The sequence below is a fragment of the Bombina bombina genome, chromosome 5 (genome assembly GCF_027579735.1).
Source record: "Bombina bombina isolate aBomBom1 chromosome 5, aBomBom1.pri, whole genome shotgun sequence".
In the NCBI taxonomy this organism is placed as follows: domain Eukaryota; kingdom Metazoa; phylum Chordata; class Amphibia; order Anura; family Bombinatoridae; genus Bombina; species Bombina bombina.
Genome location: NC_069503.1, coordinates 29,195,751 through 29,211,467, shown reverse-complemented (window position 1 = coordinate 29,211,467; position 15,717 = coordinate 29,195,751). Strand labels below are relative to the sequence as shown.

At 37.5% G+C, this 15,717-nt stretch overlaps 1 protein-coding gene across 1 annotated transcript in view; it reads right to left on the bottom strand.

The window, feature by feature from the left end:
• Nucleotides 1–2,116: 2,116 nt before the first annotated feature.
• Nucleotides 2,117–15,717, bottom strand: part of LOC128659739 (oocyte zinc finger protein XlCOF6-like) — a 77,045-nt gene continuing 63,444 nt past the window's right edge. The window contains exon 3 of the mRNA XM_053713319.1: nt 2,117–3,260. Coding sequence (XP_053569294.1) covers nt 2,434–3,260 — 827 coding nt within the window. The 3' untranslated portion in view covers nt 2,117–2,433. The remainder of the gene's footprint in view (nt 3,261–15,717) is intronic.

Genomic DNA, 15,717 nt, shown 5'->3' with positions numbered 1-15,717 from the left:
TACACAGCTGATATAACAATACTATTAGACATTAAATAGTGAGTCAGTGAAGTTACCTCTATGTGTTTATTGCATTATTAGTCACTGTACGTCTGACACACAGATAATATCCTGGCACACAGCTGATATAACAATACTATTATACATTAAATAGTGAGTGAGTGAAGTTATTTCTATGTGTTTATTGCATTATTAGTCACTGTACGTCTGTGACACACAGATAATATCCCGGCACACAGCTGATATAACAATACTATTAGACATTAAATAGTGAGTGAGTGAAGTTATTTCTATGTGTTTATTGCATTATTAGTCACTGTACGTCTGACACACAGATAATATCCCGGCACACAGCTGATATAACAATACTATTAGACATTAAATAGTGAGTCAGTGAAGTTATTTCTATGTGTTTATTGCATTATTAGTCACTGTATGTCTGTGACACACAGATAATATCCCGGCACACAGCTGATATAACAATACTATTAGACAATGAAAGTATACAGTAAAGTTGTTTTCCTAGGAATAATTAGTCAGTTTATGTTACAGTCTCAACCTGTTTACTGACCCTTTAGTCAGATCTAGCTTTGTGCTGTCTTGTTGTGAATCCTTGTTTAATGAAGATAACATTGTGACAAATCTAACAAGATATTGATTATCTAGAATACAATTTTTAAATATTTTATTTTTGACATGTCAATCATTTGCATAATACTTACAATGATAGTAATCCTAGAATACAATTTTTATTAATTTCTCTGTTATTAATTAAAAGGATATGAAGGTGCAAATGATGCTCTTATATGTTAGATCAGTTTATTATTGTACCACAGATTGTATATCACTATGAATTTAAAGGGACAGTCTACACCTTAGTCATTTTAAAGTCTTACCTTAGATTAAGCTACAAATAGCCTCCTGCACTTTTTCTATATCATGTAGCAGGAACAGTAAAAAAAAATTATTGTAAAATGACAATTATCAGATGATTGTAATAGAGCATACAAAGAACACAAGATTGCTTTACTCTGTGTGAGGAATAATACACTACTGCTTACATTAAACAATCAGAAGATTATATTACATAGTAATAATCCCATTCATACTAAATCATTATTTATATGTGTTTCACTCATACATACAATGTGGCTATATTTAAAAACACTTAAACCAGGATGGTTGGACAATATACGATTATCACAAATAAATGATTAGACAGCAGCAGCAGAGAGAAAACTATCAGCTAAGCCCCTATTTAATATTACACTACAAATCTGCACTGCTGAGAGTCAATAATATAATAATTTTGTGTGGATTAAATTATCCGGTTTAGCAAGTTAAAAAGAGGGAGATACAGAGCTTCTCCTGGTTACCCCTGATGCACGTTTTACAAGAACGCTTCCTCAAAAAGGGGTTCAGCACAACTGTAGAGGGGTGCACATGTAGACAGAGGACACTGCTGAATTCCCAAAACATCAACAGGATAAAAGGAAGTCCACAGCACTCCAAAATATCTTATGGCAATTTATTAGTGAGAAAAAATATCAACATTTTGGGGTCACGTCGCTGTTTTTTCTCACTAATAAATTGCCATAAGATATTTTGGAGTACTGTGGACTTCCTTTTATCCTGATTATATACTCAACCGCAGCATTAAATGATATATGCACACAATGGTGTAAATATACCCAACACTTGTGCTCTTGATACATAGGGATTTATCAGATATATAATGTCCCCTTTAGTTATAGTAGCCATTTAAATTAAACTGATTGTGATCACGTATGTTACTGTTATTGTGTCTCATGTAGTAAAATCAGTTTCCCATCAGTAATTCCTCTGGTATATAACATGTACAATGCTAAGCATCTATTGCTATAAGAAAAGGTTTATCCATCTGATGTGCACAATAAATATATCTCCCAGATGTCAATCATTAATACATATATAATTATATAATTCTCTAACACTCTATTCATATAAAGACTCTTTATTCTGTAAATATAATTGTTTTCATTACAACATTGGCATATTAATAAACAAGGAATATACACATTTTTCCTGTACAATATTAATAAACACTTGGGTGCTTTGGTGGTGAATGGTTGTGTAAACTGGTCAGTATGAGGACAGATCTGTAAATTCCTGTTTGGTGTTTGGATTCTATCACATTTATCTAAGAGAAACTGAGGTGCACATATAAAGATGAACAAAGGACAGCAAAAGAGCTCTTCTAATCTGGGGCTTTTATAACTGGGATTAAGAAAGTATTATTTATAATAGGATCATTTTTATGCTTCTATTTAGAGAGTTTGTACTCTTTAGGATAATTGTAAAGAGGTTTGTACACTGTGTATATAAAATGTATTTGTGTGTAAATATTTGGTGTTTTGTGATACCTGACTTCAATAAAAATCTTTTTGCCACTTTCTAAACATGTGAAAGGTTTCTTCCCTTGTGAATACTTTCATGTTTTCTCAGATTACCCTTATCAGTAAAACTTTTTCCACACTCTGTACATGTGAAAGGCTTTTCTCCTGTGTGACTCCTTTCATGATATTTCAGACTATTTATTTGTGCAAAACTTTTTCCACACTCTGTGCATGTGAAAGGCTTTTCTCCTGTGTGACTTCTTTTATGAGTTTTCAGATTACTCATATATGTAAAACTTTTTCCACATTCTGTACATGTAAAAGGCTTTTTCCCTGTGTGACTCCTTTCATGATATTTCAGATTATTTATTTGTGTAAAACTTTTTCCACACTCTGTACATGTGAAAGGTTTTTCTCCTGTGTGAATCATTTCATGAGTTTTCAGATTATTTATTTGTGTAAAACTTTTTCCACACTCTGTACATGTGAACGGCTTTTCTCCTGTGTGAATCCTTTCATGAGTTTTCAGATTACTCATATATGTAAAACGTTTTCCACACTCTGTACATGTGAAAGGCTTTTTCCCTGTGTGACTCCTTTCATGATATTTCAGACTACTCTTTTGTGTAAAACATTTTCCAAACTCTGTACATGTGAAAGGCTTTTCTCCTGTGTGAATCCTTTCATGCTTTTTCAGACTACTATTTTGTGTAAAACTTTTTCCACACTCTGTACATGTGCAAGGCTTTACTCCTGTGTGAATCCTTTCATGAGTTTTCAGACTACTCTTTAGTGTAAAACTTTTTTCACACTCTGTACAGTTAAATGGTTTCTCCCCTGTGTGGGTCCTTTCATGAGCTATAAGTTTTGTCATTTGTGTAAAACCTTTTCCACACTCAGGACATGTGTTTGGCTTCTCAACTGTGTGAATTTTGTGGTGTTCTAGGAGAGAAGAGTTACATCTAAAGCTTTTCTCACACTAGGAGTTTTTAAACAAAATGCACAACCAGATTATTATGGAACAATTTAATTTAAGAGACTATAGCGACAAGTCAATCCAAAGATTTTTTCTTAAATGGGAAAAAGTAATAATAACCTTCCCTTTAGATGCACAATTGCAGTTAATAGCCCCACTAAGGGAATCTTGCTGGTTTGTTCAGCACTTGGAACTTGGCTTATTTCCATCTAATTGGAAAATATAAAAAATTTTGTTTTTTCCTTTTTTGCCTCCGCCTCTTTAAGAGATTTTGCCGTCTATGTAATTAAGGAGCTTTTTTTTTTTTTTCTTTTTTTATCTTTTTTTGCTGTTCGCCATACCGCCTTTAGTGTCCCCCCTCGTCACCCTGGGTGTCGGCTGATTGTCCACTCCAGGAGGTTCTATGGAGTTAGCCAGTAAGATTAATTTTTATTGACAACAAGATCTAAATGTCATTGTTTGTTGTGTAAAGGACCATAAGCATAAAGTGTATTGGAGTTTAAGTTAATATGCTAATGTAGAATTGGTATGTTTCCCTCATTTTGTAACTGATGTGTTAATAATTGATTTTCCTTGTCTTATTTCTGTACCCTCGAATGATATTTCAATAAAAACTTATTAAAAAATAAATAAAAAAAAATAAAAAATAAATAAAGCTTTTCTCACATTCTGTACATTTGAAAGGTTTCTCCTTTGTATGAATCATTTGGTTAGACTGTAGACTTTTCTCTTCTTTCAAATTTTTTGAAAGCTTGTTAAATGTTTGTGGTTTATCCTCTGGGATAATCATTTCACTAGATAAGGCATAAATATTGTCCTCTTGTTTGATGACTAAATTACTCTCTGTACATAATGATTGCTGCCCAGTTCCTGAGAATTCACCATCTTCTTTAAATATCTGCTGTGATTTCCCAAATATTTGTGAATAGTCATTAGTGTCTAAAAATGATGGAGTCTGTGGTATCTTTCTGATACTTCCTGTAGTGAAGGATGCAGCTGAACTTTTAACATGTTTCTCTACATAAAAAAGAAATGAAATAAAGACAAATAACAATATTCATTCTTTATAATACTGTATAATCCATCTTAATACAAAATCATATTATTCTTTTATACGCAACAAAATGTCTTCTGTTTTGTGTTCATTTTTAAATTTATTTACGTGTAAATCACAAATTAAAGAATGACGACAAAGAATGTTGCATAATTTTCTCAGCCAGGGAACAAGTACATCTGTATTCTGGGCATCCACCATCCTCATTTAACATTGCACAGGCAACTGCACATACTGCCCTGCCCGACTCATGCTCAACAAGTTGGGTGAGAATATGATGTCTTAATTATCACAGACTAATAATCAGTTTGAGATGTTTTGAGAGGGTAAGAAGCAGTGATTTTACAATACTTTTAAGCTTTCAGCTGTGGTTGTTTAATTTATATAAACAGCCAAAAACTTTATTAGTTTAATAATATTTACTGCAAATTTAAGCACACAAATCAGGGGTGGCTCTGGGGTGGGGAACACTCACTGGGAACAAGGTAGTCATTAAAGTGCAGTTATGGGTGTTCCATGAGCGAGGTCAGGGCAGGGGGAGTTGGAGTTGCAGGTGTACTGAGTACAGAAGTCTGGGGGTGAGGTTAGGCAGTTAGACATGATCTGTCTAAAAGGACAGAGGGGGAGTTATATTTTTTACCCTCCTTCTTATCCCAATGGGAGTTGCTCCTTCTTTATAACGGTCACTGACACAAATGTTCTCAAAAGATGCAGATACAAATATAATAGTTTATATTTGTTTAATGAGTGATCTATTTTATTTTTCTAGTAATTAAAGTCAGCATAATATCTATTTTACTCACCTAACACATATGAGTTCATGCTGATAACAGGCTCCAATGTCTGTGCTCAGGAAGAAGGTTCCCTTATTCACTCCAGTTACATTAATACCTGATATCTCTCAGTGCTCTGGCCGTGTCTGTAAAAAGTATATTAAATGGTTTAGACAGATAATAATAAATAATGGTTCTGATTAACTGTACGTATGGTATAATTAAAGGCACACATAACAATTCATGTGATACAGATCAGCTGTTTAGGTTATTACATATGTGCTATTGATTCAGCACACGCATTTAGTACAGTTAACACTGTGTGGGTTATAATTGCCACTTAAAGGAATATTAAAGTCCAAATTAATCTTCATGATTCAGATAGGGCATGTAATATTAAACAACTTTCTCATTTACTTTTATCATCAAATTTGCTTTGTTCTCTTGGTAATCTTAGTTGAAAGCTAATCCTAGGAGGCTCCTATGCCAATTTCTAAGCCCTAGAAGGCTGCCTCTTATCTAAATGCATTTGACATTTTTTCACTGCTAGAGGGTTTTGGTTTATGTGTTTCATATAAATAACATTGTGCTCATGCATGTGGAGTTATTTAAGAGTCAGCACTAATTGCCTGAAATGCCAGTTTGTCAAAAGATCTAAAATACGGAGGCAGTCTGCAGAAGATTAGATACAAGGTAATTACAGAGGTAAAAAGTATATTTCTATAACAGATAAGGAGCCAGCCTGCAGAAGCTTAGATACAGGGTAATTACAGAGGTAAAAAGTATATTTCTATAACAGATAAGGAGGCAGTCTGCAGAAGCTTAGATACAGGGTAATTACAGAGGTAAAAAGTATATTTCTATAAAAGTGTTGGTTATGCAAAACTGGAGAATGGTAAATAAAGTGATTATCTATCTTTTTAAATAACATTTTGGGTGTTTACTATCACTTTAAATATGAATCTTGCCAGATCTATACAACATAATGGTAGAAAAACTATTTATGAGAGGGGCCATATCATAACTTTACAAATATATTATAATCTTTATTTTCTATCGTTTATATGAAACAATATTTTATCCTGAAATAAATATTAAATATCATTTTTTAAATATAAGGACATTGGATACTGCAGTATTGGTATTGTACCCTTACTAATTCTCACTGTCAGACATTTTGTCATGTGCTCCACCCCAGTCCTTTAACTTCTCTTGGTCAATACTGAGTTGTCTTAAATCACAATGCAATGGAGTATGAGACAGATAGGCACTAAAATGTTAATTTCAAATGCTATCTTAGATATAGAAAAGAAAAGGAAGAATTTGTGTTTACATAGAGTGATAACATAATGAGATGTTTTTTCGACAAGTTCAGTCCATATAAAAGGACTATAACACATGGAATTAAAAAATTAACAGGTGCATAATAAAAATACAATGCAATAAAACTTACTATGAATTTAAAAGAGCAGTAGATTGCTTTCTGATAAATGTAGTTCTGCCTCTGTACCATGTGACAGCTATCAGCCAATAACAGACTCCTGTACCATGTGACAGCGATCAGCCAATAACAGACTCATATTTTTATATAATGTGATCTCCTGCATATGCTAAGTAGGAGCCGGAGCCTCAGGTCATTTAAAAGGCTGTGTACAATTTAATAATGAAAATAAATTACAAACAGCAAACAGTTATTTTATATAAAAATAAAGCTAAAGGAGACATTTCCCATACACTTTATACTATTTTATACACCGGTAAAACAAGTCATTAGAAACACATTAAACGGACAGCAAAGTCACAATTAAACTTTATTATTCAAATTTAAACACCTTTCCCATTTCCTTCTATTATCAAATCTGCTTTATTCCCTTGGGGACCTTTGTAACAAAGCATATAATGCCCTATGGTGCGCTAGCTGCTGATTAGTGGCACATACAAGCCTCTTGTCATTGGCTCACCTTATGTGCTCAGCTAGCTCCCAGTATCGTATTGCTGCTACTTCAATAAAGGATATCTAGAGAATGCAGCAAATATAATAAAAGTAAATTGGAAAGTTGTTGAAAATTAAATGTTCTATTTAAATAATGAAAAAAATAATTTATGTAAGAACTTACCTGATAAATTAATTTCTTTCATATTGGCAAGAGTCCATGAGCTAGTGACGTATGGGATATACATTCCTACCAGGAGGGGCAAAGTTTCCCAAACCTCAAAATGCCTATAAATACACCCCCCACCACGCCCACAATTCAGTTTAACGAATAGCCAAGAAGTGGGGTGATAAGAAGGAGCGAAAGCATCAATAAGGAATTGGAATAATTGTGCTTTATACAAAAAAATCATAACCACCACAAAAAAAAGTGTGGGCCTCATGGACTCTTGCCAATATGAAAGAAATGAATTTATCAGGTAAGTTCTTACATCAATTATGTTTTCTTTCATGTAATTGGCAAGAGTCCATGAGCTAGTGACGTATGGGATAGCAAATACCCAAGATGTGGAACTCCATGCAAGAGTCACTAGAGAGGGAGGGATAAAAATAAAGACAGCCAATTCCACTGAAAAAATAATCCACAACCCAAATCAAAAGTTTTAATCGTTATAATGAAAAAAACTGAAAATATAAGCAGAAGAATCAAACTGAAACAGCTGCCTGAAGTACTTTTCGACCAAAAACTGCTTCTGAAGAAGAAAAAACATCAAAATGGTAGAATTTAGTAAAAGTATGCAAAGAAGACCAAGTTGCTGCTTTGCAAATCTGATCAACAGAAGCTTCATTCTTAAAAGCCCAGGAAGTAGAAACTGACCTAGTAGAATGAGCCGTAATCCTCTGAGGCGGGGATTTACCCGACTCTACATAAGCATGATGAATCAAACATTTTAATCAAGAAGCCAAAGAAATAGCAGAAGCTTTCTGACCTTTCTTAGGACCAGAAAAGATAACAAATAGACTAGAAGTCTTTCTGAAATCTTTAGTAGCTTCCACATAATATTTCAAAGCTCTAACCACATCCAAAGAATGCAAAGATTTTTCCAAAGAATTCTTAGGATTAGGACACAACGAAGGGACAACAATTTCTCTACTAATGTTGTTGGAATTCACAACCTTAGGCAAAAATTCGAATGAAGTCCGCAAAACCGCCTTATCCTGATGAAAAATCAGAAAAGGAGACTCACAAGAAAGAGCAGATAATTCAGAAACTCTTCTAGCAGAAGAGATAGCCAAAAGAAACAATACTTTCCAAGAAAGTAACTTAATATCCAGAGAATGCATAGGCTCAAACGGAGGAGCCTGTAAAGCTCTCAAAACCAAATTAAGACTCCAAGGAGGAGAGATTGACTTAATGACAGGCTTGATATGAACCAAAGCCTGTACAAAACAACGAATGTCAGGAAGATTAGCAATTTTTCTGTGAAACAGAACAGAAAGAGCAGAGATTTGTCCTTTCAAGGAACTTGCAGACAAACCCTTATCCAAACCATCCTGAAGAAACTGTAAAATTCTAGGAATTCTAAAAGAATGCCAAGAGAAATTATGAGAGGAACACCATGAAATTTAAGTCTTCCAAACCCGGTAATAAATCTTTATAGACACAGATTTACGAGCCTGCAACATAGTATTGATCACTGAGTCAGAGAAACCTCTATGACTAAGCATTAAGCGTTCAATCTCCATATCTTCAAATTTAATGATTTGAGATCCTGATGGAAAAACGGACCTTGAGATAGAAGGTCTGACCTTAACGGAAGTGGCTAAGGTTGGCAACTGGACATCCGAACAAGAGCCGCATACCAAAACCTGTGTGGCCATGCTGAAGCCACCAGCAGAACAAACGAATGTTCCATTAGGATTTTGGAAATCACTCTTGGAAGAAGAACTAGAGGCGGAAAGATATAAGCAGGTTGATAATTCCAAGGAAGTGACAACGCATCCACTGCTTCTGCCTGAGGATCCCTGGATCTGGACAGATACCTGGGAAGTTTCCTGTTTAGATGAGAAGCCATCAGATCTATTTCTGGAAGCCCCCACATCTGAACAATCTGAAGAAACACATCTGGGTGAAGAGACCATTCTCCCGGATGTAAAGTCTGGCGACTGAGATAATCCGCTTCCCAATTGTCTACACCTGGGATATGAACCGCAGAGATTAGACAGGAGCTGGATTCCGCCCATGCAAGTATCCGAGATACTTCTTTCATAGCCTGAGGACTGTGAGTCCCACCTTGATGATTGACATATGCCACGGTTGTGACATTGTCTGTCTGAAAACAAATAAATGATTCTCTCTTCAGAAGAGGCCAGAACTGAAGAGCTCTGAAAATCGCACGGAGTTCCAAAATATTGATTGGTAATCTCGCCTCTTGAGATTTCCAAACCCCCTGCACTGTCAGAGATCCCCAGACAGTTCCCCAACCTGAAAGACTCGCATCTGTTGAAATCACAGTCCAGGTTGGATGAAGAAAAGAGGCCCCTTGAACTAAACGGTGGTGATTTAACCACCAAGTCAGAGATAGTCGAGTATTGGGATTTAAGGATATCAATTGTGATATCTTTGTATAATCCCTGCACCAAAGGTTCAGCATACAAAGCTGAAGAGGTCTCATGTGAAAACGAGCAAAGGGGATCGCGTCCGATGCTGCAGTCATGAGACCTAAAACTTCCATGCACATAGCTACTGAAGGGAATGATTGAGACTGAAGGTTCCGACAAGCTGAAACCAATTTCAGACGTCTTTTGTCTGTTAGATGGATACTGAATCTATTTGGAATCCCAAAAATGTTACCCTTGTCTGAGGAATCAAGGAACTTTTTGGTAAATTGATCCTCCAACCATGTTTTTGAAGAAACAACAACACAAGTTGATTCATGTGAGATTCTGCAGAATGTAAAGACTGAGCAAGTACCAAGATATCGTCAAAATAAGGAAACATCGCAATACCCCGCTCTCTGATTACAGAGAGAAGGACACCGAGAACCTTTGAGACGATCCTTGGAGCTGTTGCAAGGCCAAAAGGAAGAGCAACAAATTGGTAATGCTTGTCTAGAAAAGAGAATCTCAGGAACTGATAGTGATCTGGATGATTTGGAATATGAAGATAAGCATCCTGTAAGTCTATTGTGGACATATAATGCCCTTGCAGAACAAAAGGCAAAATAGTCCTTATAGTCACCATCTTGAACGTTGGTATTCTTACATAACGATTCAAAATGTTTAGATCCAGAACTGGTCTGAAAGAATTCTCTTTCTTTGGTACAATGAACAGATTTGAATAAAGTGTTTAAAAGTATGCAAGGAGCATACAATAGGGTGAGCTGAAAGGATGATGGTCAACTAATATAAGAAAAGCGCGTGTGCTATAATAGAAAATTGAAACTTAATCAGTGATATGAAAGTTAAAACTAGATCAGTGTGAGTGGGTAACGAAAAAATGTTCAACATAAAAATGTGTTAGAACCGGAAAGGGCTAATGGTATTGTGTAAGTGCACTAGGAGTTGCTTGTGTAGTAAACGTGAAATGTATCTGGTGAATAAAATAATTAGATTACTAGGTGTTGGCAGAAGCTGTGTCTAATCTATACAAGTGTGTGATGGTATACCAAAAAAAAAATCGTAATAGAACCAGAATGTGCAAATAATACTGTATAGATGCCCTAATATCACTGGTAATATAAAAATCAAATATATCAAGTGAATACAGTGTAAAAACCACAATGTGTTGGCTAAAAACGTATCTAGTCTGTATAAGTGTGTGATAATAAGTTCTCTCAATAAGCAACAAATTACTCAAACTACGGTAAAATAGGATTCAAATATAACCATATGGGCACAAAAAAAGAAGTTAATAAAACAAAATGGCAAATGTAATATAAAAAGCAATTCAGAAAAGTGTCTAAAAAATAAAAATAAAAATAAATGTAATATCAACAGTTCGAAAGGAAGTCTTAATGAAAATGTAAAAATTCCCTTGCACAGACCGTTCTTTTAAATAGTTGTCGGTTTGGTCAACGTTATGAAGACTGTTATCGGATAAAACTGACACTGAACCAATCCATATAAGTTAGAGGCTGCTTCTCTCCAAAACCAGTGGTGAATCGGATAATCTGGAAAGTGGAGACAGGAGAGAGCGCCTAATAGTGCAATATTGTACTAGCGAATCAGGAACAAGAACAATGACAGTAACATTGGAAAAGTACTCACAAAAGAGTTGGCACTCACAAGTAGTGCATACGGGCAGGCTGACCTTTTACAGCAGTCAGTACGCTGGGGGATCTATCCTGTACAAGATCCACCTCGGATAGGTATTGTGAATGCTGAAGTAAAAAAGGATTTCTTTGTACACAGGATGTGTGTATTGTAGGTACGTCAGCGGTCCCAATCAAAAGCTGCGGTAAAGGGAATTCCTCTGCACACAGAATGTGTGTGTTGTAGATACATCTGCAGTCCCAATTAGTCAGCTTAGCAGGTGTTGGGAATCTCCAAACACAAAGCGTGTGTTGAAGCGGTACAGTGTTTTAACAGACAGTCCGTATGACTTAGAAAAAAAACCAATGTTTGTGAAAAGAGGGGTGATAGCTTAAAAGCACTCACAGCAAAGTCAGATGTATTGGAATAAAAAATAGAACATTCATTTTAAGAGCAAACAACGCGTTTCTCGGCCGTTAAGCTCTCTGGCCGTTTCATCAGGTAATATGACAGGTATAGCCAAAAGCCAGGCTTTAAAAATACTCTAAACAAACGTGATTGGATATAACAACCACCAATGAACAACCACCAATGTTAGATGTATTGTGTTAGTTCATTGGTGGTTGTTATATCCAATCAGCCTGCCCGTATACACTACTTGTGAGTGCCAACTCTTTTGTGAGTACTTTTCCAATGTTACTGTCATTGTTCTTGTTCCTGATTCGCTAGTACAATATTGCACTATTAGGCGCTCTCTCTTTCCTGTCTCCACATTCCAGATTTGAATAAAACCCCAGACCCCGTTCCAGATATGGAACTGGCACAATTACCCCAGATGACTCCAGGTCTGAAACACATTTCAGGAAAGCCTGATACTTTACTGGGTTCACTGGAATACGTGAGAGAAAGAACCTTCTCGCAGGCGGTCTTACCTTGAAACCTATTCTGTACCCTTGAGAAACAATGTTCTGAATCCAATGATTTTGAATTTAATTGATCCAAACATCTTTGAAAAATCATAATCTGCCCCCTACCAGCTGTGCTGGAATGAGGGCTGCACCTTCATGCTGACTTGGGGGCTGGTTTTGATTTTCTAAAAGGCTTGGATTTATTCCAGACTGGAGAAGGCTTCCAATTGGAAGCCGTTCCTTTAGGGGAAGGGTCAGGCTTCTGTTCCTTATTCTGACGAAAGGAACGAAAACGGTTAGCAGCCCTAAATTTACCCTTAGATTTTTAATCCTGAGGCAAAAAATATCCCTTCCCCCCAGTGACAGTTGAAATTATAGAATCCAACTGAGAACCAAATAATTTATTACCTTGGAAAGAAAGAGATAGCAACGTTGACTTAGAAGTCATATCTGCATTCCAAGATTTAAGCCATAAAGCTCTTCTAGCTAAAATAGCTAAAGACATATACCTAACATCAATTCTAATAATATCAAAAATGGCATCACAAATGAAATTATTAGCATGCTGAAGAAGCTTAACAATGCTAAGGACCAACATAATGGGGAGCCAGTTTATTGGAAGGCACATGAAGGTTCAAGTTGCGGGAGGACAGCCAAACTCTCTCAACAACCTGGTAGGGAGGCGCAGGCAGATGCCTACGATCAGCCTGGAACTTTTGGCGCTGCATAGAACGATGAAGGCTATCCTGAATCTGCACCCACGTGGAACGGAGTTGCCAGAGATGCTCCTCCAAAGTCGGAATACCCTGAGACATGAATGAATCAGGCAACAAGGATGGTTGAAACCCATAATTCGCTATGAACCATGATAACTTGGAGGAAGCATTAATAGCACTATTACAAGCAAACTCTGCCCAAGGTAACTGTTCAGACCAATTATTGTGGTAATCTGAGACATAGCAATGGAGGAACTGTTCCAGAGCTTGATTAGACCGTTCCGCAGCCCCATTAGATTGAGGGTGATATGCAGAGAAGGAAAGCACAAAAGGAACACCAAAATCTGGAGACAAACTGGCTACCCCAGTCCGACACTATCTCCTTGGGTAACCCATGTAAACGGAAGACCTCCTGGGCAAAAACTGAAGCAAGCTCCTGAGCGGTAGGCAACCTCTTCAAGGGAATGCAATGTGACATTTTAGAAAAAACGGTCAACCACCATAAGGATAACAGTATTGCCATTGGAAACAGGGAGCTCGACAATGAAGTCCATGGAAAGATGTGTCCAAGGACACTCACCATTAGCAATAGGATGAAGAAGACCCACAGGAAGACATCGAGGAGTCTTATTCTGTGCACAAACTGAGCAGGAGGCAACATAAGCAAGAAATATCAGAATGAAGACCTGGCCACCAGAATTGTCAAGTGACAGACCAAATCATTTGGTTCTTGCCTGGGTGACCTGCGGCTTTAGGATAGTGGTAAGTGTGCAAAAGTTTAGTTCGAAGATTCTCAGGAACAAAACACTTACCACTAGGTTTCTCAGGAGATGCATTGGTTTGTGCAGCCAGGATCTCCTCCCCCAAGGGAGAAGTCAAATTAGTACGTATGGTAGCAAACATATGGTCAGGAGGTATAACTGGAGTAGGTACAGACTCCTCCTTGGACAGAGGTGAAAATTGTCGAGAGAGGGCATCAGCCCTAACATTCTTACTACCAGGCAGGTAGGAGACCACATAATTAAATCAAGGCCAAAATAGCACCCATCTGACCTGTCGGGGCGACAAACATTTCGCTTCAGATAGATCAGTTAAATTCTTGTGGTCAGTAAGAATGAGCACTGTTACGCTAGTACCCTCGAGAAGATGCCTCCATTCCTTGAGTGCCAAAATTATGGCCAGTAATTCCCTGTCACCAATTTCATAATTGCACTCTGCTGGAGACAATTTCTTAGAGAAGAAACCACACAGATGCAAGGAACAGTCAGGGGTAGGACGTTGAGACAAGAGGGCACCTACTCCAGTCTCAGACGCATCGACCTCAAGAACAAAAGGCAGGACAGGGTTAGGATGAGCCAGAACTGGAGCAGCAGCAAAGGCAGTCTTAAGACTATCAAAGGCCTTAATGGCAGCAGGTGACCAATGGAGTGGATCATTCTCTTAATGGGTCATGTGTGATAGGTTTGACCAAGGAAGAAAAGTTTTTAATAAACTTTCTATAGTAATTGGCGAACCCCAAAAAATGTTGAATAGACCGAAGACCAACTGGGCGAGGCCACTGCAAAACTGCAGATAACTTGTCAGGATCCATAGAGAACCCTGCAACAGAGATAACATAACCTAGAAAGGTTACTTGAGTCTGATGGAACTCACATTTCTCGAGTTTACAAAACAGGCCATTTTCACGTAGTCTCTGAAGAACCCATGTAACATCAAAACGATGAGCCTCAAGTGTGGGTGAGTGAATGAGGATGTCGTCTAAGTACACCACAACACACTGTTGCAACATATCTTGTAGGACATCATTAATAAATTCCTGGAAAACAGCAGAAGCATTACATAGGCCAAAGGGCATTACAAGATACTCATAATGCCCGCTCCTGGTGTTAAATGCCGTTTTCCATTCGTGGCCCTCCTTGATCCTAACAAGATTGTCCGCTCCTCTCAAATCGAGTTTAGTAAAGACCGTAGCTCCCTTGAGGCGGTCAAAGAGTTCTGTAATGAGCATAATAAGGTAAGCATTCTTAATGGTAAGAGGATTAAGACCCCTATAATTGATGCATGGTCTTAACTCGCCACCCTTTTTCTTCACAAAGAAGAAGCCAGCCCCTGCAGGAGAGAAGGATTTGCAGATGATCCCCCACGACAGAGCATCGGCAACATACTCATCCATAGCACAATTCTCCACAACAGACAGAGGGTAAACCCGGCCCTGAGGAGGAATGGCTCTGGGTTGCAGGTCTATGGCACAATCATGGCATAGTAATGACACGCACCTTGTCAAAAATTTCTAGGAGCTCTCGGTACTCCTCTGGTAATTTAGATACCGAAGAAGTGCACAAGACTTTAACTGGTTTCTGAAGACAAGTGGAAATAGATTGCGGAGACCACGACAAAATTTCTGACCTGTGCCAGTCGAGACTGGGATTGTGCTTTTGGAGTCAGGGATAACCCAGAACAACCGGAAAATGCACAGAGTTTATCACCTGGAACTGGAGGGTTTCAAATGGAAAGCCCCAACAGCCATGGATAACAGAGCAGTTTTGCGAGTAATGAGTGCAGGGCCTGCCATCAATGGCCTCAATAGCAAGTGGGACAGACCGAGGCAAAACAGGAATGGAGTTCTTTGATACAAAAGCACTGTCAATGAAATAGCCCGGAGCACCGGAGTCAACCAGAGCCTGGGTGACTATGGAGGAGTCCCTCTTTTCATATCAATCACGAAATC